This window comes from Sus scrofa, chromosome 4 (assembly GCF_054392235.1).
Source record: "Sus scrofa isolate SSC_HxYL_T2T_F1_AM1 chromosome 4, Sscrofa_HxYL_maternal_Yorkshire_Landrace_v2.0, whole genome shotgun sequence".
NCBI classification, from domain to species: Eukaryota; Metazoa; Chordata; class Mammalia; order Artiodactyla; family Suidae; genus Sus; species Sus scrofa.
Genome location: NC_139386.1, coordinates 126,016,648 through 126,043,284, shown reverse-complemented (window position 1 = coordinate 126,043,284; position 26,637 = coordinate 126,016,648). Strand labels below are relative to the sequence as shown.

General features: G+C 40.6%; 1 protein-coding gene and 1 long non-coding RNA gene across 3 annotated transcripts in view; one reads left to right on the top strand and one right to left on the bottom strand.

The window, feature by feature from the left end:
• Positions 1-26,637, top strand: part of LOC110260375 (uncharacterized) — a 56,625-nt gene that overhangs the window by 17,411 nt on the left and 12,577 nt on the right. The gene's annotated exons all lie outside the window — the stretch shown is intronic.
• DPYD (dihydropyrimidine dehydrogenase) overlaps positions 19,899-26,637 on the bottom strand; it is a 783,111-nt gene continuing 776,372 nt past the window's right edge. Inside the window, 2 exon segments of the mRNA NM_214044.3 lie at positions 19,899-21,330; positions 24,305-24,445. Of these exon segments, the coding sequence (NP_999209.2) occupies positions 21,160-21,330; positions 24,305-24,445 (312 nt within the window). The 3' untranslated portion in view covers positions 19,899-21,159.

Sequence of the window (26,637 nt, the reverse complement as noted above, 5' to 3'; positions counted from 1 at the left end):
TCCTGTGCTGAATGGACGGCGAGGCCAAACAAACGTAAACAGCAGAGTCTGGAGCAAGGTTATTGCAGGTCATGCAAGGAGACGGGTAGACAGGTGGCTCGTGCTCCCCTAAAACCCTGAATTCCTCAAATAGTTTTGGTATAGCTTTTTTTTTTTTTTTCTGGCCACACCCACAGTTTGTAGAAGTTCCCAGGTTAGGGGTCCAGTCTGAGCTGCAGGTGCCAGCCTACGTCACAGTCATAGCCTCGTCTGCGACCTACTCCACAGCTCACGCAATGTCAGATCCTTACCCCACTGAGCAAGGCCAGAGATCGAACCTGAGTCCTTATAGATACTGCTCAGGTTCTTAACCCACTTAGCCAAAGTGGGAACTCCTGTAGAGCCTTCGTAAAATGCAGATGAGAGAGGGGTTGCAGGTTAAGCTACCAGTTCATGCACAGTTCTCTGATTGGCTGATGGTGAGGTAACAGGGCCGTGTGCCAGGGATTAACAGGATCAGTCTTTAGGCCCCAGAAGGCCTGGAGGCTATGAGCTGCTGTCATCCAGTAGTTAGCATCTTCCATTTGGTGAGGGGGGATTTTTCACACTTGTGAAACAACTCGGGAAAAGTGCCTCAGGTGCTGTGATCCAGGTACCTCAGAGAAGAGCTACAGCAGAGGATATGGGGCTTGCTGGGACATAGGGTCCCCATAGGGTCCTACATTCCTACCCCTCTTTGGCTTTCCGTTTAGAGCTGAGAATTCCTGCCCTGGTGAGCTGTCCACACCTTGCCCCTCTCCAGGCATCTAGCTGGTACTTGGGACAACTCTGGGCTGACACCTTCCCTTTTCTTTCCTTATCTTGAAGATACGATACTACCTCTGAGATGGAGCAGCATGTAACAAATCCTAGCAGACATAGACAGTCCTGTTAAAGGAAGACTAGGTTCCCAGGCCTAAGCAAAACATGGATGCTGGGAAGTAAATATTACAGAGAAGGAATATGTCACTTGGAAAGATGTTTGTTTAGTAATGAAATCCTAGAAATGGCATTGGAGGCAGGAATCATTAACGTACCACGGAAGGAAGGGACTCCGGCCAGGGGAAGTGACTTCACCAACCCAAGTGCTCTGGCCTCTTAGAAATGGATGGAAATGGACACGCCAATCATCTAACCACCTCCTTTCACTTTAGTCCTGTTTTCCTTGTCTAGAGAGAAAAAAAATACATTAACCCAAAGGCTTGAGAGTCCAGGCTCCTTGGGTGTTCTAGTTCTTTTTAAAATTAATAGTAATTATTATATAAATGATCGTTCATAAATAATTAATATTATTACATTATTAAGTGATTATTAACTTACAAATAATAGCTGATAATTAAAATTAATTTTAAATTAGTTAATTGTTTGTTTGAGGTATATTGACTCACAATGTACCAGTTTCTGCTGTACAGCAGAGTAATCTAGCCATCCGTATATATACCTTCTTTTTCTCACAGCATCCCCTGTTATGCTCTGTCCCAGGAGACTGGACACGGTTCCCTGTGCTCTACAGCCGGATCTCATTGCTTGTCCATTCTAAATTGGAGAGTTTGCGTCTGCTAACGTCAAACTCCCGGTCTGTCCCGTTTCCTCTCCCCTCCCCCTGGGCAACCACAAGTCTTTTCTCTCTGTCTGTGCTTCTGTTTCTGTTTTATCAATAGGTTCATCTGTGCCATATTTTAGATTCTGCATGTAAGTGATATCACATGGTATCTGTGAGGCTTCTTGGCTGTTCTAGTTCTTATTGCACAGTCTGTTTTATATACCTGTGTTTTTGGGAGCTGAGGTAATAGGAGCTTGCCCCAGGATGTGGAGCCCCCAAGACTGAGCTACTGAGGCCGCCATCCTGGAGGACTTCTTGGAGGTGGATGGCAGCCTCTCCTGAGCCTCCCGCCTTTGCCCGCAGAGAGCGGGTGAATGAGTAGGGGACACAGGGAACTTCTCTAGCTGTCAGACAGGAAAGGCGCATCTTCCCCGGAGGTTTTCTTCCTGAAGCAAAATATCTATTTTAGTATATTCTTTACTCTCTGCTTAGGTTAGGGCGGCATCAGGTTGACAACAATTAGTCAAATAAAAATATTTACTATGTGTCTATTATTTCATCCTCTCAGCATCAGGCCTTGGGGGTATATAATGAAGGGGGGGTGAGTTCCTGCCCCGGGGAGACAAAAGAAACAAACTTTAAACAAGGATAAAACATTTCTGCAGCTAAAGTAGGGCAAGTACATGTGGCTGGTTTGATTGACAGTCGAACTGGGGACCTACTTGGTTAAAGGAGCGGGAGCTAGCCGAGAGGGAGTGAGAAGGTTCTAGAAATTTGTAAACACAGGAGACATGGGCATGTCTTCAGGGGCCAGGCAGGCAAGGGGGGGTGGTCTGTCCACCTGGGAAGCCCCACCTGAATGGGAGGGTGGGCAGTTGCTTCTGGGTTTAGCTCAGGGGTCAGCAAACTTTTCCTGGAAAGTGCTGGAGGGTAAATACCTCAGACTGATCAGCCATACTCTCTGTCATGACTCGTGACTGTGAAACACTGCTGCAACTCCACTGTATGACTTCCTGCTCATGAGAGCAGCCGTTGACTGTTTGGATGTGGCTTTGTTCCAGTAAAACTTTATTTACAAAAACGTGCTGCTTTGGTACAGCTGCTGGAGCATGCAAACCCCTGCTCCAGAACTGATGACTCTTGGATCCGAGTTTTCAAAAGGCTTTAGAAATCAGGATCATGAGGTGAAATATTGTGATTTTAAGATTTTGACTCAATACAATTTTTAATGCCATCTGATGCAAGCACAATTGTTTCTATGGCCCTACAGCAGCCAATTTACACACACTCAGTAAGATTTGATATAGGCTGGGGGATAAGCAGGATTTAATAACTGAAGAGGAGAAAGAACTTTCTCATAAAAAGAACAGCATGAGAAGGGTGATAAGTGGAGGCTCACAGTGGATGGTTTAGGGGTATAAACACTAAAACCTCTACTAGCCACAGACCTTGGATGAATGACCAGACCTCCGAGGCTTGGATTTCCCATCTCTGCATAATAAGGATTAAATCAGTTATTATTTGTAAAAGTGCTGAAAATCATCCCTGACACAGAGTAATTACTGAGCAGCTATTGGGTTAATAACGATAAAAAGATCTGTTACGGGGACATGTAAATAACAAGCTAGATACTGAGGTCAGCTTACTATGAGGAGTAAGTGTGACAGTGTTCCCTCACTGTCAATTTCCCATAGATGTGCATATTTTATTATTTGTAGCAGAGATGAATGAATTCCACATAGGCAGCAACCTCTGTTTGGTCCAGAGTAAAACTCCATCCTGATTGGTCACTTATTCTGCACAGAAGTCTGTTGGTCCCAGGAATATATATATATATCCCACCAACTAGGGAGGAAGGGGAGAGAAGCAGCATCCAAGGAAGCCTACACGTGCTAACTGGTGGCAGAGTTCTCACCGCCTCCTGCGCAATGAACATGACTGACTTTTCCCTTGTCCTCGAATCCCATAGCTGGCGGCTGCCAAGTGGCAGAGGCAGAAACTCGGACCTGATCTAACATCGATGCCCAAGTTCTTTCTTCTTTGGTAGCTGGGGTTTTTCAAAATGTGTCTTGTGGAACGCTAGGGTTTAAGAAAGTGACCACAAGCTCTTTGTGAGCAGAGACCTTAGCTGTCTTTATGTCGAAATCTCTAAGGCCTGGGACATGCGGTAGGTATTTGCAATACAAATGAATAAGTACATAAATAAATGAAGGGAGGAGGGCACGTAGCACCTTTATTCTTGGCCTGTTTCCTCCAGAGCAGTTCTCCCTGCATCTGTTTATCCCGTGGAGGCACAGGTCACTGCTTCCCCCCAAATGCCCATTATGTTGCATGTGACATTTGCAACCAAACTCAGCCAGTGATTAGGTGTCACTGCTATGTTACTGTAAGTCAGTGTCCCCTCTAGGCTTGAAACGAGATTAGAATCATCTAGCAAGTAGAGGCCCTTGAGCCCTTAAAAACCCAGAATTCCCAGTCAGCACATCTAGGGCTCTTGCCTAAGCCAGTTTGTCGGGTCCTTTTCTTGAAGGCAGCCTCTACCTCGTGATGTGTCCCCTGCGATGTGGCACAAGCTCTTCTTCGAAGGAGAAGAAGATTTCTTTTTAACTGACCTGCACGTTTGCACTAAGGTGTCCACAGGCACGTGTCTGAGGTCACTTACAGACAGGAACAGAGGGAAAGAGTGGAGAGTAAGTTTTGAGCTGGAAAGGCAGTTTCCACTTGTACTTTTGCTCCAGGTGCCATAAATATTAAGGCCACCTCATTAGACCCTTTAAACAGGAGGTGACATAGGAGTAGGGGGGTCAGTTTTTATGCTTTTTACCTAAAAGTAGAGCTGAGGTCACACTAAGAGGGTTGAGAGTCTTGCTGGCTTCAGGGACAGGCAGGATATGAAACGAGAAGATGTTAATAACGCAGTGGAAACTCAGACCAGCAGAGTCCAGGTTTAGGGAGATGGGCCCTTGGGGTCTCCGGGCCCAGCGCTGGTGCGCAGGAGGATGCAGGAGGACGTGGCCCCTTGGAGGTGGATGCTAATCCTTTTGTTGATGGACGTTGGGAGTGCTGTGTGCTCCTGAAAAAAGGGCTGACATGTACGTAGGCTTGCAGGTGAGGGCGGTTCATTTGCATTTATTTCATAATGTCAATGTGACCTCATGGGTCCACATGGTGACGGGTGACTGAGGGAGACCTGAAGGTATTCAAGCCGGGTGAAGAGTCCCCCCAGCGCTGTTGGGTTAGCCCAGGGCTGACAGTTCAGCGTATCTCCCCCATTGGAGCTGTCCTGGTGAAAATGCAGCCCTCCCTGCCACAGTTCTCTTTAAGTGCCCTTTGCGATTCTTTGGGTGAGGGTTTCTAAAAACCTCTTCTATTAGGGAGCCCCAAATCTGTAATTTCCTTCTAATGAGGCCTGTTAATTTGATGACAGCATTCTCAAGTATAAACACTGCCCTCCTTTGGTCTGTAGGGTGCTTCATAATGAGATGGAACCAGGGGGACAGAGAACTGCCAGGCACATTAAAGGAGCTAGTGACCCCGACTAAGGAAGGGCTTATTAATGGTCTTGGTCCCTAAGGATGAGACACACTGAAATTCTTCAGAAAGAAAGAAATGGCGATAGTGAAATCAAAGCCACCCAGATGGCCTATAAACAGGCTAATTATGTGGAAGATCCAGAAGAAACTGGTTTCTTTCCCAGCGGCCTTTGCAGTCTGCCAGGTAGCCAGATGCTGGCAAGGCAAACACATCTTCCATAGGTCATCAGCAAAGCGGCGTCATGCAAACAGCGAACGAGAGCCCCCTAGGATCCTTCTTTAGGCAACAAAGGATATTTTAGATCTTTGTGGGTAAACTTCTAGAGGATTTAGAAGCTTCCAACAAATTATTCGATGAGCAAAAATTATCATTCAAATTGTGTTTGTCACTGGAAAGGCCGCATGATGGACCACTGTACATCAGTATTTGTGCGCCCACCTAGCCGTGATGCCCGATTAAGGAAGGAAAGTGGTTCTAGGACATCGTTGGCTGATTATATCTTAGAGATAAATGGCAACATCTCGATGAATAATGTCACGTGAGGTCAAAGTTTTCTTGATTATCCTAGAAGTATCCAGTCCAAAGCTTGGCACAGACCGAAATAAGAGGGGAGACTGAAACACTCTGCTCAATCTCTTAGCCTCCTTTGCTGGACCCTCTGTGACACCCCGACAGATATCAGAAGGCAGGGCGTGCAGGCCCTTCTCCCTAACAGAATCTGATGATCTCAGCAATGTCTGCTGAGAAGCCAGGGGCCCGATTCAGAACGGAGCACAAGACAGAGGGTGGGAAAAGGAAATGTGGGGGCTTCCTACTGAGAAAGAATGAATCGATTTAACCCTGGCCAGGCTGATGTCGCTAAGGCAACAGGAGGTAGACTTCGAGGGACATCTGCCTTTGTTTCCCTGCTGTTTCTTATCATGCTTAAGATTTTCTTCTTTTGAAGCTGAGGACTCTTCACCCTTTCTCTGTGCTTTTCCTCCCGTGATTTCTAACTGATGTTCCCATGATGTGGAAATCAGATATTATGCAGTTGTCATTTGTAACTATATCTGCCCTCAGTCTCAGGGCTCAGTCTAGAAACCTGGCCCTGGCACTCTTCAGGGCTCACCCTCTGTTATGCTTCACTGTGGTTTTCTGGTGTCTAGTCTCCAGCATTGTACTGTGAGTTCCCTGAAGGGAGGAGTCAGGGGGTATGCCATTCATTTATTTATTTTTATTTTTTGGCTGCATCCACGGCCTATGGAAGTTCCCAGGCTTGGGGGCGAATCGGAGTTACAGCTGCCAGCCTACACCACAGCCACAGCAATGCCAGATCCTTAACCCACTGAACGAGGCCAGGGATTGAAGCTGAGTCCTCATGGATACTAGTCAGATTCGTTTCCACTGAGCCACAATGGGAACTCCTGGTATGCCATTTAATTCAAACTTTTATTATGGGGAAAATAATGGTCTTTTCAACAAATAGCAATGGGACAAATGGACATTTGTGTGCAGCAGTTTGACCTATTTTTACACGGCTTTTAAAAAATTAACTCAAAATTGATCAAAAACTTAAGTGTAAAAGCTAAAAATATAAAAATCTTAGAAGAAAATATAGGTATAAATTTTATGACCTTACATTATGGTAATAGTTTCTTAGATATTATACCAAAAATATAAGTAACGAAATGAAAAGTAGGTAAACTGGACATTGCCAAAATTTAAAAAATTTTGTGCTTCAAAGGACACTATCAAGACAGTGAAAAGGGGAGTTCCCATTGTGGCTCAGGGGGTTAAGAACCCAGCTAGTATCCGTGAGGATTTGGGTTTGATCCCTGGCCTTGCTTGTTGGTTAAGGATTTGTAGTTGCCATAAGCTGCAGCATAGGTCACAGATGCAGCTTAGATCTAGCGTTGCTGCAGCTGCAGCTCGATTTGACCCCTAGCCTGGGAACTTCCATATGCCACATGCACCACCCTAAAAAAAGGAAAAAAAAAAAGTGCAAAGGCAACATACAGAATGAAAAGGGTTTTTGCAAATTGTATATCTGATCAGGGACTTATATCTAGATTATATAAAGAACTCTACAACTCAGTATAGAAAAGACAACCTAATTAAAATTAAGATGATAACATGAGTGAACATTTTCCCAAAGTAGAGATAAAAGTAATACACATATAAAAAATAATTAAAATTATAAACTATCAGGAAAATGCAAATCAAGACCTCAGTGAGATACCGTTTCATTTTGCTGAGATGACTCTAATCAAAAGGACAGCTAACAACAAGCCTTGGTGAAGATGTGGAAAAATTGGATCTTCATACACTGTGGGAATGTGAAATGAAGCACCTACTTTGGAAAGCAATGTGATAGTTCCTTAAAAGCTTAAAGATATTTACCACGTGATCCAACAATTCCACGCTTACATATATACCCAAGGGGAAAAAAAGCCTATGTCTACACCAAAACTTGTACATGAATGTTTATAGCAGCTTTATTGATAATAGCCAGAAACTGAAAACAATCCACCTGTCCATCAGCTGATGAGTGGGTAAGTGAACACTGGTATATGGTACAATGGCATGGAATGCAGCCACAAAAAAACGAGGTATCGATACATGCTGCACGGTGAATGAACCTCGAGAAGATCATGAAAAGTGAAAGAAGCCAGTCACAAAGGACCCAGTATTGGGTGAGTCCTTTAGGAAATTCCAGAATAGGCAAATCCACTGATAGAAAGTAGACTGATGTTTGCCTGGGGCTGTAGAGCAGGAAGGAATGGGGAGTGACTGCTGGTAGGTATGGGGTTTCTTTTTTTAGGGACTGATAAGATGGATAGTGGTGATGGTTGTACCACTCTGTGAATAAACTAAAAGCTAGTGAATTGGGAAGGATTGGGAGTTAGGGATTAGCAGGTGCCAACTAGTATGTTTAGGATGGATAGCCAACAAGGTCCTACTGTATAGCACAGGGAATCATATTCAGTATCCTGTGATAAAGCATAATGGGAAAGAATAAGAAAAAATACTATCACTGAAGCACTTTGCTGAACAGCATAAATTAACACAACATTGTAAATCAACTATACTTCAATAGCTTTTATTTAAAAAGCTGGTGAATTGTATACTTAAAATGGCTGAATTCCATGTTGTGAGAATTATATCTCAGTGAAGCTGTTAAAAAATAACCTGTTGCATACCCAGCCTGCTATATGCCAGGTCTGGCATCCAGCCGTGGGAATGGAAAGATGAATATGGCAATTGCTTAAAGTCCAGTGCACTAACAGGCAAATGCATAAGGAGCAAAGGTATTGTTAGGAGGGATTGATTAACTTATGTCTGGGGATGCCCTAGGGAGGAGGCCCCAACTTCGGGAGATAGTTTTGAGGAAAGAAAAGAAATATACCCTTTGTGTCAGATGACAGAGAGCAATATAGAACCAGGAAACAGCACTGCTAAAGCAATTAGGGTGTTTTATATATTATATATGTCATATATATATATATATATATATATATATATATATATATATATATATATATATATAGTCCTCTTTAGGGCTGCACCCGCAGCATATGGAAGTTTCCAGGCTAGGGGTTGAATCAGAGCTGCAGCTGCCAGCCTACACCACAGTCACAGCAACACCAGATCCAAGCCACATCTGCAACCTACACCACAGCTCACGGCAATGCCAGATCCTTAACCCACTGAGCGAGGCCAGGGATCAGTAATCTCCTCTCCTCTGTTTATGACTGAGAAAACAGGCTGAGATGATAAATTATTATTATTAAATACCTTCTGCAAGAAGAGGCAGAGCCAGGATTCAAACAGAAGGGGTTCGGTTCCAGAATCTGCATCCTAAACCAGTATGCTTTGTCACTTGTCCACAAGATGCTGTTCAGCTGGTATGTATCTTCTCTGAAGCATCCTCTGTCTTTCCCAGGTAGACTTAAAGATGCCTTAATATTATTTCCATAATAGCAGGATCAAAATTTCATTAGAAGACTATTACTGTGTGTTTCTATCATTTTCCCATTACTTTACACAGAGGCTGGTATCTACTGGTTGTTAAGAAATACATGGTGTTCTCAGCTCCATTGCTAAATATGTCTTCAATCCATTCCTTCTTCCCTAACTCCACTGTTGCTGCCTTACCAGTTCAGGTTCTCAAAATTTCTTGTTCGAGTGGCTGTAACAGCATCGTAATTAGACTCTGTGCTACATACCCGTCTCTCCGTGATATGAGACACTCTTTAGCAAGCCTTTGTCTGTGTAACCCAAAGAATCTACAGTTTCCCCGCTGATAAAATTGATCTGAAAGCTAAATGGATGTACATTTAGGCCTAATAATTTCATAATTTGGGCAGCCCTGCCACCTGAAAGTCCTTAATAATTATTTTTTGCAGAATGTGGAACTGTGTCTGCCTTTGAAGGCATGGTGATGAAGAGTGTCGCTTTGTAAACACGTCTTGGCTGAGTGTAAAAACGGTTGACACAATACTAATACGCAAAGTATGGTTTTCTTTACTGTTGCTGTATACCAAACAAGCCATCTAAAATTTTCAACCACCTGAAAAATTCCATATGGGTCTGTGTGTAGTAATGAGCATCTTTTCTAAGAAAGGTATCTTCTCAGCTCTCTGAAACTGACAGCCATTCATTCCTTAAAATCTCACTTGATGCAGAAATTAATAAACTTCCTTTCCTAAATAAATAAATGCTTTTCAATGCCTAAAGATTAAGAAAAATTTGTTCTCATTTTGCCTCAGCATGGAACTTGTAGGCTCAATTTTATTAACTGCTCAATTACACAATCTGGTTAGGGGCCAGGCAGCTTCAGAATTTTCTATGTGCTACAATTCTTTCAGTTTTTTTTTTTTTTTTTTCTCTAGTGGAGTTGTATCTTATTCAAGATTTAAATTCTGAAATCATAGTGTTTTAGTTTTCAATACCTTGGTAATTAGTGAAGTTAAGCATCTATTAATATATTTATTAAGCATTAGAATGTCCTCTTTTTGTGCAGCATCTATTCATGTCTTTTGCCCATTTGCTCAATTAGTCTGTTCTTTTTTCTTATTGATTTGTAGGAGTTTTAATGTATATGTGAATCCATTGCCAGTTATATATATTGTAAGTATATTTTCTCTGACTTCCCTATTCATTCTCTTAATGGTCTTTTGATGAAAAGAGATTCCTAATTTTGATGTTGTCTTTATCAACTTTTTCCTTCATGGTAGGGTTTTTGTTTCCTGTTTATTAATTACTTACCATTATATGTCCATCAGATGGCTAACACCCCCTCCCAATATAAAATGGGTTAACAAAGATGGAGAGGAACTTGAATGTTGCTGGAGAAGTATAAATGTTTATAATCATTTTGGAAAACATTTCAGTAGCACAAATAAAACTAAACACACAACTCCTATAATTCAGCAATCCTATTCCTGTTTATTTCACAAATGAAATGTATACATTTATGCACCAAAAGAAAACACAAACATCTTCGTAGCAGCATTATTTGTAATAGTAGGAAAGACTACCAACAACTTATATTTTCTTCAATAATAATATAGATATGAAATTCTGACGTTCTTATGCACTGGAATACTGCACAGCAACATCTATGATTATTATATCCGATGACATTTTTGATTCCCCAAAGGATAATGTTGAGTGAAAGAAACCAACCATTAAAAAATACATATTGTATGGCTCCTTTTATATGAAGTTCAAAAACAGGCAAACTACTGTGGTGTTAGAGGCCAGAAGAGTGGTTACTTTGGAGGAGAAAGAAGGAAGGTCCAAGGAGGATTTCAGAGATGCAGTGAGATTTTGGACTTGGGTAGGGGGTAGATGAGTATTGTTCTCTTTGTGTGATAAGCTGAGCCTTATGACTTGTGAGCTTTTCTCTGTGTGCTATATTTTTAATAAAAGTTTATAAACAGCACATAAGGCAAATCATATTAAATTTCCTTTTGAAAATATCTGACTCTACATTTTATTGGCTCATCTCCTATGTCAATATAATCTGCTATTTCTTGGGCACAGATGAATTTTAAGGTCATGTAGGTCTCCACTTTAGACAATTTTTCTTCATGTCTTAGGTACTAAATTCTAGAAACACAGAAATAGTATGGATCTTAAAAATTATCTTTAAATCCATTGATAAAGACTTGAAGTGTGGAAGTGGGAAGAGAAGTAGATACAGAAACACTTCTTATTCCAGAGGTAGAATTAATAGGAATTGGCAAAGATGGGAGGAAAAAAGTAGGATAGACGGTAGGTGATTTTTTTTTTGGTCTGTCCATTCACTCAAATCTGCTAACAGCAGGGCCATAGAAGAACGACAGAGCCCACAGAAGGCTCTTTGTCCTTGTAGTATGTATGAGTCTCCTATTGCTGCTGTAACAAATTGCCACAAACTAATATTTCATATCTCACAGTTCTGGAGGTCAGAATCTAATAAAGTGTCTTGTTAGGTTAAAAACTAGGGATGGGACGAACTGCTTTCCTTTCCAGAGTCTTTAGGGGAAAATCTATTTTCTTGCTCTTTCACAGCTATTAGAGGTACTTGCATGTTCTGCCTCGTGACCACCTTCCGCTGTCAAAGCTCTAAGCAGTCAGTTGAGTATTTCTCAGTTGCATTGCTCTGATACTTTCTTTTCTGCCTTCCTCTTCTGCTTATTAATGACTCTTGTGACTATACTCAGCTCACCTAGATAATCTCGGATAATCTCCCTATTTTAAATCAGTCGATTAGCAACCTTAATTCAATCTGATACTTATTTCTGCCTTGCCATGTGGCATGATGTATTCACTGGTGCCAGTCATTTGGATATGGGCAGCTTGGGGGGGGGGAATTATTTTGCCTACTACACAACAATATGATATTGTTTATTATGCTACAACATGGCAACGTGAACTTCGAGCTCCATGGGGTCACACGTGGAGCCCGGAAATAAAGCCCTCGCAGGCAGAACAGAGATGAAAAGAATCTGAGTTCTGTTGATGCCATTGTTTGAAATTCTGGGTCTAATAAACACTGCCCTTGGTTTTTTAGTTATGTAAGCCAATAACATCCTTCTTCCTTTTCCTAAAAGATTTTGAATTGGCTTTTATTTATTTTTACACTTGAAATTAAGCCCCTGATGGATATGGCGCAGGAAAGAGAGGAAGAGTTCATTGTATTCTATTGATCAATCCTGAGTAATTGGAGGAAGGGTGAAGCTATGATATATGAAGGATGGAAAGGTATGAACTAAGAAGATAAGAATTGACTTAAGGCATAGGGAGTTAGGGTTTGTGACTGAATCTCCCTTGTTCAATAAGCACTCTGATGTATACGTTTGAAATTCAGAGAACTGGGGAGGACACAAATAGACTTTGGAGTCACCAATCTTTCTCCTCTTACAGTTAATGTAGATGTTTTATCTATGCTGTTCTTGGTTTGCTAGGTCCTCAGACTCCTATACTGCTATCTTTAGCACAAGAGACCACATAGCTACCACATCCTTGTCTTCAGGAACCTTTTAAAGTTTTTAATAGGAGGCATTGTCATTGGCCATCATTGTTGGCAAAACTTTGGAGTAAGATAAAAATTATTCATGCTTGTAATCTCAAAAGAGAAAATGAACTTTCATTATTTTAAATATTCCATGCCCCCAGCCTTACACATTAGTTGAAGCCCCATCAAAACATCACGGCCTATAAGAAGAATGAACATGATGCAGTCTTCCAAATGTTGCAAAACAGAAGGGGAATATTTTAAAAATTCATGAGGAGCTTCCTACAGTCTTGTCCCAAATCCCCAAATCCACCCCCTCCCTTTCTCTCAAAAGAGGCTCTTTTAAAACAGAGGAAATAAGCATTTTTGAGTTTCTTCCTTAAAGACATAAATTGAATTGAAAATTTCTTACCTTCTGCCTAGGTTCTTATACCTCTAAGAAAAATATGCAGGCTTAACCTTTTCAACAATTTTGAGTCTTAACATACACATGTCCTTCTCACACTCGAGTGTGTGTGTATGTATGTATGTTTGGTGTTTTACCTTTGACCAAAAACCCAGATTCCATGGAGATTGATACTACACAAATCATAAAAGGAAGGCCAGGAAAGACGAATAAGCCAGCACTATTAATAGGAAGATAGATCTTATTTTCCATAGAAACCCCTAAAGGAAAATTATTGGTAAGAACAGAGATCTTGACCTAATGTTGACTAATGCAAATCTTTGAAAACTGCCAGCAGTGTATGAATTTGAACTCATCAGTGGTAGAGGAATAGAGAAAGCAGAGATGCAGAAGATGCTTGCTGCTTGCCGAACACAACATATGGAAAAGCGCTATATAAATTCCGCAAATAAATAACTGCACAGCGACATTAATCAATATGACTCACTGCTATAGACTATTTACCAGTGACAAAACGGCTCAGCTCCTTTGATAGCACAGCAGTTTATAGTCCATTTTAGAAGAAGAGTAAATATGAAAACAATGATAGACAATATCAGAGTTTACAAATGCTGTAGATCAGCTGATGAAAGGCAAACATTCTCAGAGGGACAATTAGCCATGCAAGTTTCCAAGCCAAGTGGGACTATTCAATTTTAAAATGTCATTTTTAATTAAAAAATTTTAAGCCGAAAATCTGTATTAATTAATAAAAGCAGTATTGTATTAATTAATGTAACCATATTAATTAATAAAAGAAAGAGCTAGACTACATGAACTTCCCAGAATCATTAAAGATCTGGTCCAAATTTTCACTCTGCAGGCAGTTTGTTGAATTGTCTGCATCTGTGGGTAAGAGAAAGAAGTTACAGCTCTGGGTGGATAATAGTGTGGCGAATGGCTTTCCTGTTAATTGAATTAACCTCATAGGATAGAAGTAGATCAGAGCCTGCCAGGTAATAAGCTCTTTTCTAAGGACTGTGCCTTAACCCTTTCAGACAGTGGTTATTACATAATTTCTTCAGGCCATTAAACAGCACCCTAAGACCACCAAAAGTGAATAGTGCATCTCCAAATATTCATATTATAGAAAAAAATATAATACCCACTTAGCAAAATCAACCAGGAGAGAAGGCATTGCCTGGAAGTCAAGTCAACTGAGCTTCTTTTCTAAATATGATAATTGAATAATTGGATAATTATATATATGTTAAGTTTTATTACTGGGATCTTTCATTTTTGTCAGAAGTGAGTTCTCCTACTCTTTTATTAAAAGCATCTCGATCTTCTAACTGCTTGGGATGTCTTTTGCCAGATTGCTAGATGATGAATGTTAGCTTAGGAGATCATACCACAGGTTACCACGAAGACTGTCTGATTCTAGCAAATGTAAATTTTTGCTAGAAGTCTTTTATCTCCTTACCCTGTGTTTGAAATTTCTGTGTCCAATAAAAATAGCAATGGAAATTATATCTAACATATTAAGTGCAAAGCTACTACCTTCTCAGTTTTATTTATTTATTTATTTGCCTTTTAGAGCTGCACCTGTGGCATGCTGAGGTTCCCAGGCTAGGGGTTGAATCGGAGCTACATCTGCTGGCCTATACCACAGCCACAGCAATGCAGTATCTGAGCCACATCTGTGGCCTACACCACAGCTCATGGCAACACCGGATCCTTAACCCACTGAGCAAGGCCAGGGATCGAACCCACAATCTCATGGTTCCTAGTCAGATTTGTTTCCGCTGCACCATGATGGGAACTCCTACCTTCTCAATTTTACAGTTGAGGAAATTGAAGTTCAGTGGTCCAGGTATCATAGCCAGGTTCATGCACTTGGCAAGCAGCAGGTCCAGACTTTAATAACCTGTGTGTAAGATGAATAACTTTTTTCCTATTAGCAGGAAGGTTTGAGAGGCTCCGGTGAAGATGGGGAATGTGTGCTGGGGGCTGTGTACTGGGGGTGGATACTGGCTTCAAACTCTGGACCGGGTTTAAGTCTGTACAGTCTGTACTGGGTTTAACTCTGTGTACTGAGGGTGGATACTGGGTTTAACTCTGGACTTCGCCCCCTTCCATGCATGGTCTCAGGCAAATTGCATAAATGCTTCGAGCCTTGGTATTTCATCTATGAAATGGGGCAAATCCATCTCTGTTCTGATCAAATTACTGTGTGCTTAAGTGAGATGTTTTATTTACATTTTAATTTTGTTTGGTTGCTGTTGTTTTGGTTGAAGAGTTTTAAAACAATGCTAGAGGAATATGTTCTACAAGAAAAAAAGTGTGACTTATGAGTTCCCATTGTGGCTCAGTGGTTAACAAACCCAACTAGTATCCGTAAGGATGCGGGTTTGATCCCTGGCCTCGCTCAGTGGGTTAAAGATCCATTGTTGCCATGAGCTGTGGTGTAGGTTGAATCTGGTATTTCTGTGGCTGTGGTGTAGGCTGGCAGCTGCAGCTCTGATTTGACTCCTAGCCTGGGAACCTCCATATGCCGCAGGTGCAGCCCTAAAAAAATAAAATAAAATAAACACTCAGTATCTACATGTAATTTTTTTCTTAATATACAAAATCAACAAGAATTTTTAAGGCTCTTCCTTGAGTAGTATAAGACAGACCTCTGATGGTCTCCTAAGGCAGTATTAGATAAGATCTTGGTAACTGAGCAGGTTTTTTTTTTTTTATTGAAATCCTATGTTTATTATAAAGTATAACCTGATTATATGAACACTAAAATAAACATTTTTTTATTGCACTCATTAGTAACAAGGGGACAGGTAAGATATACCACTTGTTCCAGTATAAACATTTTAATTTTAAAATAACAATACATAAGAGAAGATAAATTTGTACTCAAAACATATCTTTATTTTCTAAAGTGTTTCATTATAGGATTTTTTAAATAAGAAAAATAGTTGAATACTTATTCAATGGGAGTTATTTAACTAGCCTGTATTATTTTGTTTTATCCTCATAACTGCCTTAGGAATTAGGAACTATTTTAACACCAATTTTACAGATTGGTAAATTGAGGTTTGGTTGTCTTGGGTCACAAGCAATTATCTTCCAGCTCTGTAACAAGGTGCAGGGTATGTAAGGGCCATATGTTTGGATGGTAGTGAGGGGCCTTTAGTAAGAGAGTATCGGATTCCATTTTAAGGAGAGTTCGTTTAATTTACTAACACATGAAAGGATCTGGAGGTTTTTATGATGGTGGAGGAATATGATGGAGATGGGACATTCATGTTGACGAGAAATCTACAACAGCACGAAGACAGGGGGAGGGATGTCGGATGATCTCTTAGGAGGTTATTTTAAGACCTGAATAAATGTACTGGAGGAACGAGCCATGGCAGTTTCTACAATGGGAAGCTGGGGAAAGACCCGGGAAATATTTTAGGGGTAAAATTGTTGGACACGATAAGGGACTGGATGAGGGCAGGGTAGATAAAAAGTAGGAGAGGTAACTATTTTGATTTTTGAAATTGAGTTTGAAATGCTTCAACATAGCAAGTGGTTAGATCCTTGGAGAGAAGTCCCGCTTGGAGGAAGAGGTGTCAGCACCATCTGTACAGCAAGGGTGATGGTGAGAGTGAAGAGGGGGAAGAAATCTTACGGAGACCTTGGTGACTGCTTCCGGTCCTTGGTTCCTATGGATTCAGGCATCGCCGCCTTCCTTTACCCTACCTCAATGTCTTTTTAGTCATTTGAATAATTCAGGCTCTTTTCAGCCTCAGGACCTTTGCACTTCCTGTTTCCACTTCTGGAACATACTCTTCCCTATTCTTCACATGGTTGGCTCCTTCCTACCTATCAGGACTACTCTTCCTACATGAAGAATAAAGGTCCTTCTCATCTCTACCCCAGGCCCTCGTCGTTACTGCCAAAGCACTTCCCATAGCTTGCAGCTTATTTGTCTGCAGCTTGCTTTTTGTATCTTTCACTGAGGTGTAGGCTCAGTAAGACAGGAACCATGTCTGTCTTGTTCATGGTTGAATCACCATTAACAAGCAAGTTCTTGACATAAGGGAGGTAGTTTAGGGAGTTATCTCGTGGCAGGGTAGGTTAAGGATCTGGTGTTGTTGCTGCAGTGGCTCGGGTTTGCTGCTAGGCAAGGGTTTAATCCTTGGCCCAGGGAACTTCCAAAACAAACAAACAAACAGACATAACAATCAAACAATTGATCCCTGGCCCAGGGAACTTCCAAAACAAACAAACAGACAAACAAACAAACAAACAGACAAAACAACCAAACAAATGAGGTACTCCATGTTTTTGAATGAATGAATGAAATGCTGATTCTGCTTCCCTGAGGGATTCTAAGATGATTCCAACATGTTCCTTTTGTTCCAGTCAATTACAAGCTCTTACAGTTTTCTTAAAATCTGGCTTTTCATACCTTTGTGCTTTTTTCTTTCTTGTTTTCACTGCTTGGGATGTCCTTCTCTCGTTATCTATTTCGGAAATGATTTTTATGAGTTAAAACTTGGCTTAACTTATCATTAGTCAAGGCAGTATAATTTAGACGTCCTTTATCTCAGGATTGTTTTCCTAGCGCTCACATGTGGTGTAGTAACTGTTACATATGCCAAGTCCCCCTGTAAGCAGCCGGAATTCAGGGAATCTTTATCTTTACAGTCTCTGATTTCACAGCCTCTGCCCTTAACCTTGTGCTCGGTGCATGGTTGTTGCCTGATAAATATTTGTTGAATAAATGACTGGCTGGATGAACAAAGGAGGGGAAGCAGATGGTAGACTGGACACAACCAGCACACCTAGAAGCATAACTATGTGACCTGTGACAAGTTATTTAGACTCTTTAAGAACTCATGTCCTCATTAGTTCAATGGGAAGAAATAATAGAACCTATCTGTGATCATTTTAACACTTGAATAAGATAATATACGTTGTATTAGTGAGGGTTCGCCAGAGAAACAGAACCAATAGGTGTGTGTGTGTGTGTGTGTGTGTGTGTGTGTGTGTAAAGATTATTTTAAGGAACTGGCCCTGTGGTTGTGGAGTCCAAAATCTGATAGAGGAGACTGGCCAGCTGGAGATTTAGGAAGAGTTACAGTTCAAATCTGAAGATAGTCAGCTGTAGAACCAGGAAGAACTCATGCTGCAAAGGAAGTCAAGAGGCCATCTGCTGGAGAATTCCCTCTTGGGGGAAATCAGCCTTTTGTTCAGTTGGGCCTTCACCTGATAGGACGAGGCCCACCTACACACTAGAGGGCAACCTGCTTAAATTGGAGCCTGCTGATTTAAATGTGAATCTCATCCAAACACACCAATTCTAGACCAAGTATCTGGGCACTCTGTCCCAGACAAGCTGACACATAAAACTAAGTATCACACATGAGGCACATTTAGTATAGCTACTTGGACGTATGAAACACTGACTAAGCAGGCTCCTGGTCTGGCACGATGTCTTCACTCATGGCAGAAGGTCAGGAGCCAAGAGGATGTATGTGTTAGGACCAATGGCTTGTGGTCTCTTGCTGGATGGTATAATGTCATTTTCATTATTGCTCTGTTCTGAGTCTCTCTGCAAGCCACCCATGTAAAACTGAACTATGTTACCTGTTAACAACATGGGTTAAAAATGCTTCTTCGTGTAAAGCAGAAAGTAAACAAAACAGAAAGTAATGTGGGAGAGGAAGGTACCAGCGTAAAATCATGGATGGCCAGAGCCAAACTCGAAGGCCCAGACACATGCCGTTCCCCAGAGTAGTTTAAGAAAAGAGCCAAAGCACTTCTCCCCTCTTTCTCAAGGTAGAATGCAAAGGTCACAAACTGCTCTTTTTCTTTAATCTCTATTGAAGGAATTTCTGCTTACCAGTCGGCGTCTCGATGAGAACTCAGGCATTTAAAATTCTAGGAGTGGGGGACGTGGAATGGACTGGAAGTTTGGGGTTAATCCATGCAAACTATTAGACTGAATAAACAATGGGGTCCTACTGAGTAGCACAGGGAACTATATCTAGTCTCCTGGGATAGACTATGATGGAAAATAATACAAAAAATGTATATATATATATGGCTGACTCAGTTGTACAGCAGAAATTGGCACAACATTGTAAATTAGCTGTCTTTAATAAAAATATTAAAAAAGGAGTTCCCATCATGGCTCAGTGGAAATGAATCTGACTAGCATCCATGAGGATGCAGGTTCGATCTCTGGCTTTGCTCAGTGGGTTAAGGATCCAGTGTTGCTGTGAGCTGTGGTGTAGGTCGCAGACTCGGCTCAGATCCCCCGTTGCTGTGGCTGTGGCTCTGACTGGAACCTCCTTAGTGCCACAGGTGTGGCCCTAAAAAGACAAAAAAAAAAAAAAAAAAAGTTCTGAGAGTATAAAACTTGAGGTGTGGGGTAAGACATTAGGACGACATCCCTGTGGCCCCGGCACATTTCTTTTCTGGATCTAACTTGAACTCTTTGCTCAGCTGTTACTAAGTCCAAATGGCAAAATGCTCCCACCTTGACAAGAGGCAAAGGGGAGTCCGTTTTACAAGCCCTTGATGTTTTACTGTCTAAGGAATACTATTAAGGGACACACATGGTTCTGACAGTGAAGTTGGCATCTTCCGTGGCACGCTGCCGTTTCTCACATATCTCTACTTATGGGCCTTTGCGAGACCCTGACCTGTGCCCAGTGAAAGACATTTTGGCAGAGTGGAACTGAATTCCCCAGGGAGACCTGGGTGCATGGGACAGAAAGTGAAACACTGAGAGACCCACACTGTCATCACCCTCACTCGATTTCAGCCAGCTTTACATGTCCTTCTGAATCTGGATGGAATTTACTGCTCTACCTCAAACTCCAGCTGGTTGACATGGGATTGTATTTGCAAAGGAGGGAGCAGAAGACTCTGCATTGTTTAAAATGATTCATAAAATTTTATTTGACATTATTCAGTCACATAGGTTTTGTGGTAAATATGCATTTCCAAAATGGCATAATCAAACATTTAATTTTTCTAGATCTTGCATTTGTCATAGAAATATGCCACAGATGAAAAGATTTTCTACTTGTGGATTTATATGAAAACACACTACAAAGAAGAGATAAACAGATTTATAGGATGCTATTTGCTCATTATGAAAATAGAGAAATACAAAAAATATTGTTTGGCAATAACAAAAAATAGCTCTTTTTTATTTAATCGCTTTGGAAATTCAATATAAACATTAAGAGTCATTTAAGTGGTATTGCACATTTAATATATATTACTAATCCTCTATTTGTCTTTATCTTCATTCTTGAATAATGAAGCACAATGACCCACTGCTGTATAATCTGGGCTCTGTGCAAACATTAATTGCTATAATCATGAAGGTTGCTCTCAGAAGCGGATAGAACAGATCGGAGCACAGCAAAAGAGTGGCTTTAACCAGAGCTTCATCCCCACACCTTACTTTGTTAGGAACGTCGCTCACACAGTTAAAGAAGGTGTCATGCTGATTCACTGGTGGAGTCTGGAAACCCATCTCAGGCCTGAGGGCGAGGGAGCACGGTGTGACATGAATGATGATTAAACAGTCACTTTCAGTATGTAGCACCAAAGAGAAGTTATTTCAGCCAAAGGGCCTTAGAGAAGTTTTGCAAACCCTCATTGGCTTTCTTTTCCTGCCACAGTAAATAATTATTTGACTTCATTTGAGCTTTATGGAGCTAATTACATTTGCTTAGAAACAGTGTTAAAATTAAATGTAATTTTTAATTATAAAATGTTTCCTTGGAAACATTTGCTTGAAAGTTAAATTATACTTTGTTCTAAAATGCTTAACTTCACTTACAATTAGAAATCAAAGACAGAGCACAGCATAGGGCAATTTGGAAATTGCCACCAAAAAAGTTAATATTTTTCATAATGGATAACTGATGGAGAACATCCAATTAACTGCAGCAGTTATTGAACAACTAGCCTCAGAAAAGCAGGATTCTATTTTATGACCATTAATTGAACGGGCTCTGGCAGTAGATGCTTTTTAAAATTTAGACATGTATTTAGAACTTTTATCTAGAAATATTATATTTGTTTTCATTGAGAAAGAGCTGAGTATAATAACCACAATTAAAAAGACAGCATATGGGGGTGACCTCAAAGTTCACAGCAACTGTTCCACGAATCACCTCAGCACACCGGATTCACAGCCAAGGGCAAGCCTCTCTTTGGTTCGTAAGGTGTTGTCCTGGAAACCATTCTGATGCAGTCGATAATAGGGCAGACGGAGAGACACAGGGTACAGCCTGTGCAAGTGTCAGTAACGGTGGGCAGGTGGGTTTCGGGATCAAACTGGATAGCCTGCAAACAGAAAGGAAGAGTATTGCTGTCATTGCCCACGAAGGTCGAGGATGCCCCTGTTTTAGCATCAGCGTTTTTCTCCACCGCAGGAGAGCTGCACTTGGAGAAGACTACGCCTGGCACGGCGGTGCAGCTATAGCAACAGTTGAGCTGCCAGAGAGGAGGAGGGAAAAAACAAAACAAAAAAAACCCAGAAAAGACATCCTTTCAAATTAGAAACACAATATTTAAAATGCCTTGGAGGTATTTTTCTTGCTTTGTGTGAGGAAAATATTTCATAACATAGTGACTCTAGTTTCCTGTGTTCTGAGCAGAGGGCAGGTCCGGCCAGTCTGACCATGACCATGACGCTGTGGGTGTCAGCTACCTGAGGGTGGCAGGCTGCCTTCACACCTTTCCCTCCTCACAGTCCTGGCTCTTGACAACCGAAAAGTGTCGCTGTCAATGGGGCAATGGACTCCCTTGTTTGGATTTCAAATTATGTGAGTGGTGTTTAGTCGGAGGCAGTAGGGGAAAAAAATTCAGCTCAAGAACCAGCTTTCACGTTTGAGGATTTCCAAGCATTATCCCACCACAAAGGGAAAAAAAAACAAAACCAAAACACTGAAAGATGAGGAGCTGGAAGAACTGGCTTCCAGTCCTGGCCAGAAACCCCTGAGCTGGGAGAACCAGGAGAAGGCTTCCAGCTCTACGACTGCTCCGGATGCTGAGAAATTCAATAATTTCTTTCTGTCTTCCTTCTGTCTCATCTTTCCCCCTTCTATTCTTTGAACACAAAGCAATCTCTATGAGGCAATGAAAATCCCTAGTGCTACATTTACAGCTGCGATTTTTATTTCAAGTCATGAGAATCATGTGCCTGTTAAGGAGGAACGTGTCCATGGTGGAACTACCTGGAAGGATCTCCACGGGGCGGGGGGACTTCAGCTGTGTGGGGCGCAGGGGATGTGGGGACTTATCTTTAAGTCTCTCTTGCATAAAAAGTCCATGTTTTTATTCAGATTGGGAGCAGAGTGGAGGGACCAGCTAGGGGGCTGAAAAAAATTATGAAGGAAATTATGAGAGGCATTAAGCCCCTACCCGGCCCCTGGATACACAGACCTGAGGCCAGGTCTGTGAATCTTGCATTTTGGAATAATTACTGAATTCTGACTTTTTTTTTTCCCTGTGTCATATACAACATGTTATCATCCAATTCAAAAATATATTTTTGTTTTAAATTTTCCCTCCCCCTGTTGGAAACGTTTTGAAATTAGGTTTTTGATGATGGTTGTATGACTGTAAATATAATAAAATTCATTGAATTAAAAAATTTTTCCCTCCCCCAAATGAAGTTATTTGTAACTACAATTCTTTCCCTTTTGTGCACATAAAAATGAAAATGATCTCATTAGACTAAATTATGTCAGACAACTTGATAGTAAACAAAATTCTGATCTTTAAGGAAAGGACCATATATCTGAACAAAAACCACAGCCGTGACAAACCATCAGACAATGTGTCCACACCAACTGGTGCCATTTTTGCAAAACAACATCTCAGATGACTGTGTAAACGAGTAAAAGCTATTTCTCTTCTTTATGTACCCTTTTATAAATAGGAGTTAATAATTTATTTGCTGAAAATGAAATAATACTTATGTCGTCTTAGACATCTTTGAAAATTTGCAAACATAAAAAACTTTACATTCAGTTGAAGATTTTGATTTTCAATTTTTTAAAAATCTTTTTGAGACAGAAGAGTCAGAGGAGGACTTTTAGAACCTTTTAAAAATTTAAAAAATCTTTTAAAATGCACATTTGTGACTTCTGCCCCTCTTTAATAAAATTACTTTGGGGAAAAGTGTACCAAGGCTAGAATTCCAAGGTGGATATCATAACCTCTAAAATTTAAGGCCTTAGAACCCGGACGCTGTGATTTTAGTGACAGAACTCTCCCTGTCTTATCTCTGATTGGTTAATTGGAGGAAAGATGAAAGTGAATGCAGTATGATTACCATCTTCAACATAACCCTCAGAGACGCTTTTCAGCTAGAAATAAAAAAAGTGATACCCTGGTTACAAATTTGGTATAGAACCAGTGTTCAATTAAGGAGGAAGAGATTTTTTTTAAAAAATTAAAATTATGTCAGTCATATCTGTTAGGTGGCCAAAAGACTATGCAAAATCCTACCACAAGCAAATGGGACCTTTCTCCAAGCTGAATAAGGTAAATGAACTTCAGTTTTTTAAAATGGGCCATTTTATCTATCTTGAAAATTCATTAACCATCTTAAAGGGATCTTATTTTACTTTATTATACTTCTTTATAGCTTGAAGTTTAATGAAAATAATATCATTCTGTAGTTTTTAGCCTGAGGACAGTTGAATGCGCCCCCCCCCCTTTTTTTCTTTTTTGTCACATGGCAAACTCTCAGCTGAAGACTGAGGAACTGGGAAGAATCTATAACTCACTTGATGTGGCAGGAACACACAACTTGGCTTTTCCAGCTAGAGGGGAACTTCTGGTCCCAACCAGCACAACTAGTGAGTGGGAAAACGCGTTTTCTTTCTAAGTGTAGAAAAGCCCAATCAATACGTTATGGAAGAGAATTCTCTTTGGTAGAAGGAAGTAAGTCCTTTCTGGGTCATGGCAATAAATGGTAGTTCTTTCCCCCTCCCTCTGCATTAACGCATACTGCATCCTAATGTCCATGATTATGTGAATTTCTCTTTTTGTTTGATTTTTTTTCCTTCCAATTTTATGGGTGATGAAATGATATTAAAACAACACCTCACAGTGAATTGCAGCATAGTTAGTGGAAATTATGGCTTCTCTTAAAAAAAAAAGAAAAGAAAGAAAGAAATCACCCTGCTGAGAAGCGATATTTGGCACGGCTGGTCTAAATTCCATGCTTCGAGACAGAAGACACTTTCTGCTACAAAGGCCAGAAGAAACATGCCCCACAGCATCCTAATTACAGCAGGAATCTTACCTGGTAGCCAGAGTCATTACAGGTCATGTAGCATTTGCCACAGTTGATACACATTTCTTCATCGATCACAGCCACAACTTGCTCTATGTTGCTCAGTTCACCAAACGTTCCAAGGTACTGCAGTGCTTTTCCAATTACATCCTAAAAACAGGCTTTGGATTACTTGCGGTGTTCATTTTAAAACATTACCATGTAATGATTAGTATCAGTCCAGTTTCCCTGTTTTTATAGGATGTTGCACTGTATGCCTCAGGAGGCTTTGGATACTGTAATTCTCACAGATACACTCTTCAGAATTGTAGCTTACATATTTCTGTCTTCTGAAAGATGGGCTGTCTCGCTTAGAAACCCAAGACCTAACCTAACTGCTTTCAGTAGGTGTTCTACAAAAGATCTAACTCAGCGTTCTGTGAACAGAACAAATGGCACCCTTCTCGGTGGTTGTAGCTTCCTTTTTCTCAATTTTGGACTTCGAATGATCCAAAAGTAATGAAAAGTGACAAAGGGTAATGTGCTGATATGAGAAAACTTTAGATTGCTAGGAATCAGAGGAATAACAATGTGAGGGCTGGCACTTATAGCACTGCATCTGGCTTCTATATTTTCACTTAGCAAAGTGCTTTGATAGCATACCCACCTGTCGTGTCTTGAAGAGTATATTTCATTATCAAAAAATTCTAATTTATGTTAATTAATTAGGTTAATCTAATAGCTAAATAAGATGCTCTTTTACTATTAAAGAACTAGGATTTTCTACATTCACCACTGAAGATTTTTCATGCTGTTACACATTGCTTTGTTCTTCATATTAATTGGAAGTGTGCTTAATATGTGAAGCACAGAAGATATTTCATCAACAGTGAGAAACACTTTGTTTCATAAAACACAACAGAAGAATGTAACAATGTTTGTCAAATTAGTATGCTGTCAAGATTTTTCTGCTTCTGTTTTTAAGTTTTAACAAGACAATCTTTTGTTTGAATTCAAGGTCCATGTTCAGGGAGTTCTGACTCTTCTTTAAAGCTGTCTTCCTATATCCTTTTTGGTGTTTTATTTTCTGCTCTTTTTTTTTGACCTTGGTTAGCCTTTTCTAACTCTTTTTTCCCCCTCCTATTTCAGCTCTAAATGACCATATGCTCATGACTCTGAACTTCCAAACTGAAACACTGGTTACACCATTATATATACAGTTCATTTGTGTATCTCTCAGAGAGTAAGATGGCAGAAAACTTACTGTCTTCACTATTTTCTTTTCAGTGTGTCGGAGACATAGTTTCAACTATATCAACGTCTATTTGTAGGTAAGGGAGGGTTGATGTCAAGATCAATATCTCTATTCCGAACTCTCACAAACTCAAGATCTACATGTATCAGCTGCAAGAAGAGCACTGTCACTAGAATTCGGTAGATGTCAGATTCCCCCTCACGGAGCTTTCCATCAACTCCACACAACTGGAACTTCCTTCCAATTTCCTTAGTTTTATGAACACTGTTAGGATTTCTTCAATCAGTGAGGCCTGACATTTCAGAGTTGTATTTCACTGCAACTTCTCCCTACTCCAATATCTTATTTGTTGCCAGGTCTTCTGAGTTCTGGATCTGCAATATCTTTTGACTCCTCTTTCCATGTCTACTGCAATTTTTAACCATTGCTAATTAATTTCCTGTAACTTCTCATGTAGTTACAAGAGCCTACACGCTAAGTCTCACCCTCATATTCTTCCCTTCCCACATTACCTTATGCAGTGCTGTCATCTTAATCTACGCTCCGCAGCGCAGCCTACATTTCTCACTACCTTACTCAAAAATCTGCTGCATTAAATAACAGCCTCGCATTTAAGGCTTTCCACCGACATGTCTTTTTTTCGGTCTTGTTTCTCACTTCCAAACACCATGTGCTTTAGCTACACTGGACACATGCCCTGCACAGAACATACTCGTCAACCAATGCCGCAGGCCTCTCATTTTATCTTGAGATGATGTCCAGATGCCTTCCTTCCCACCTGCACTCTGAAAAATCCTGTCCATCCTCCCAAGACATCTCACACACCGTTACTTCCTGAGGAGTTCCTCAATTCTCCTTTTCGAATCAAACTGAAGATGTGATCTCTCTCTTCCTCTTTCTCGTCTTCCTTCAGCTCCTACCTATTTTCCTCCTCCCCTTCTCCTCTCTCCATCCTCTCTCTTGCCCTCATGGCCTATGGTATTATATCTCTTATGTGGAACTAATGATTGCATATTACCTTGAGTTCTTCCTATGTATCAGGCCAGTGCTATAATTTAAAAAATTTTCTCATTTAAATCTCATAGATTTTTACAGATGTTGAGGTGAC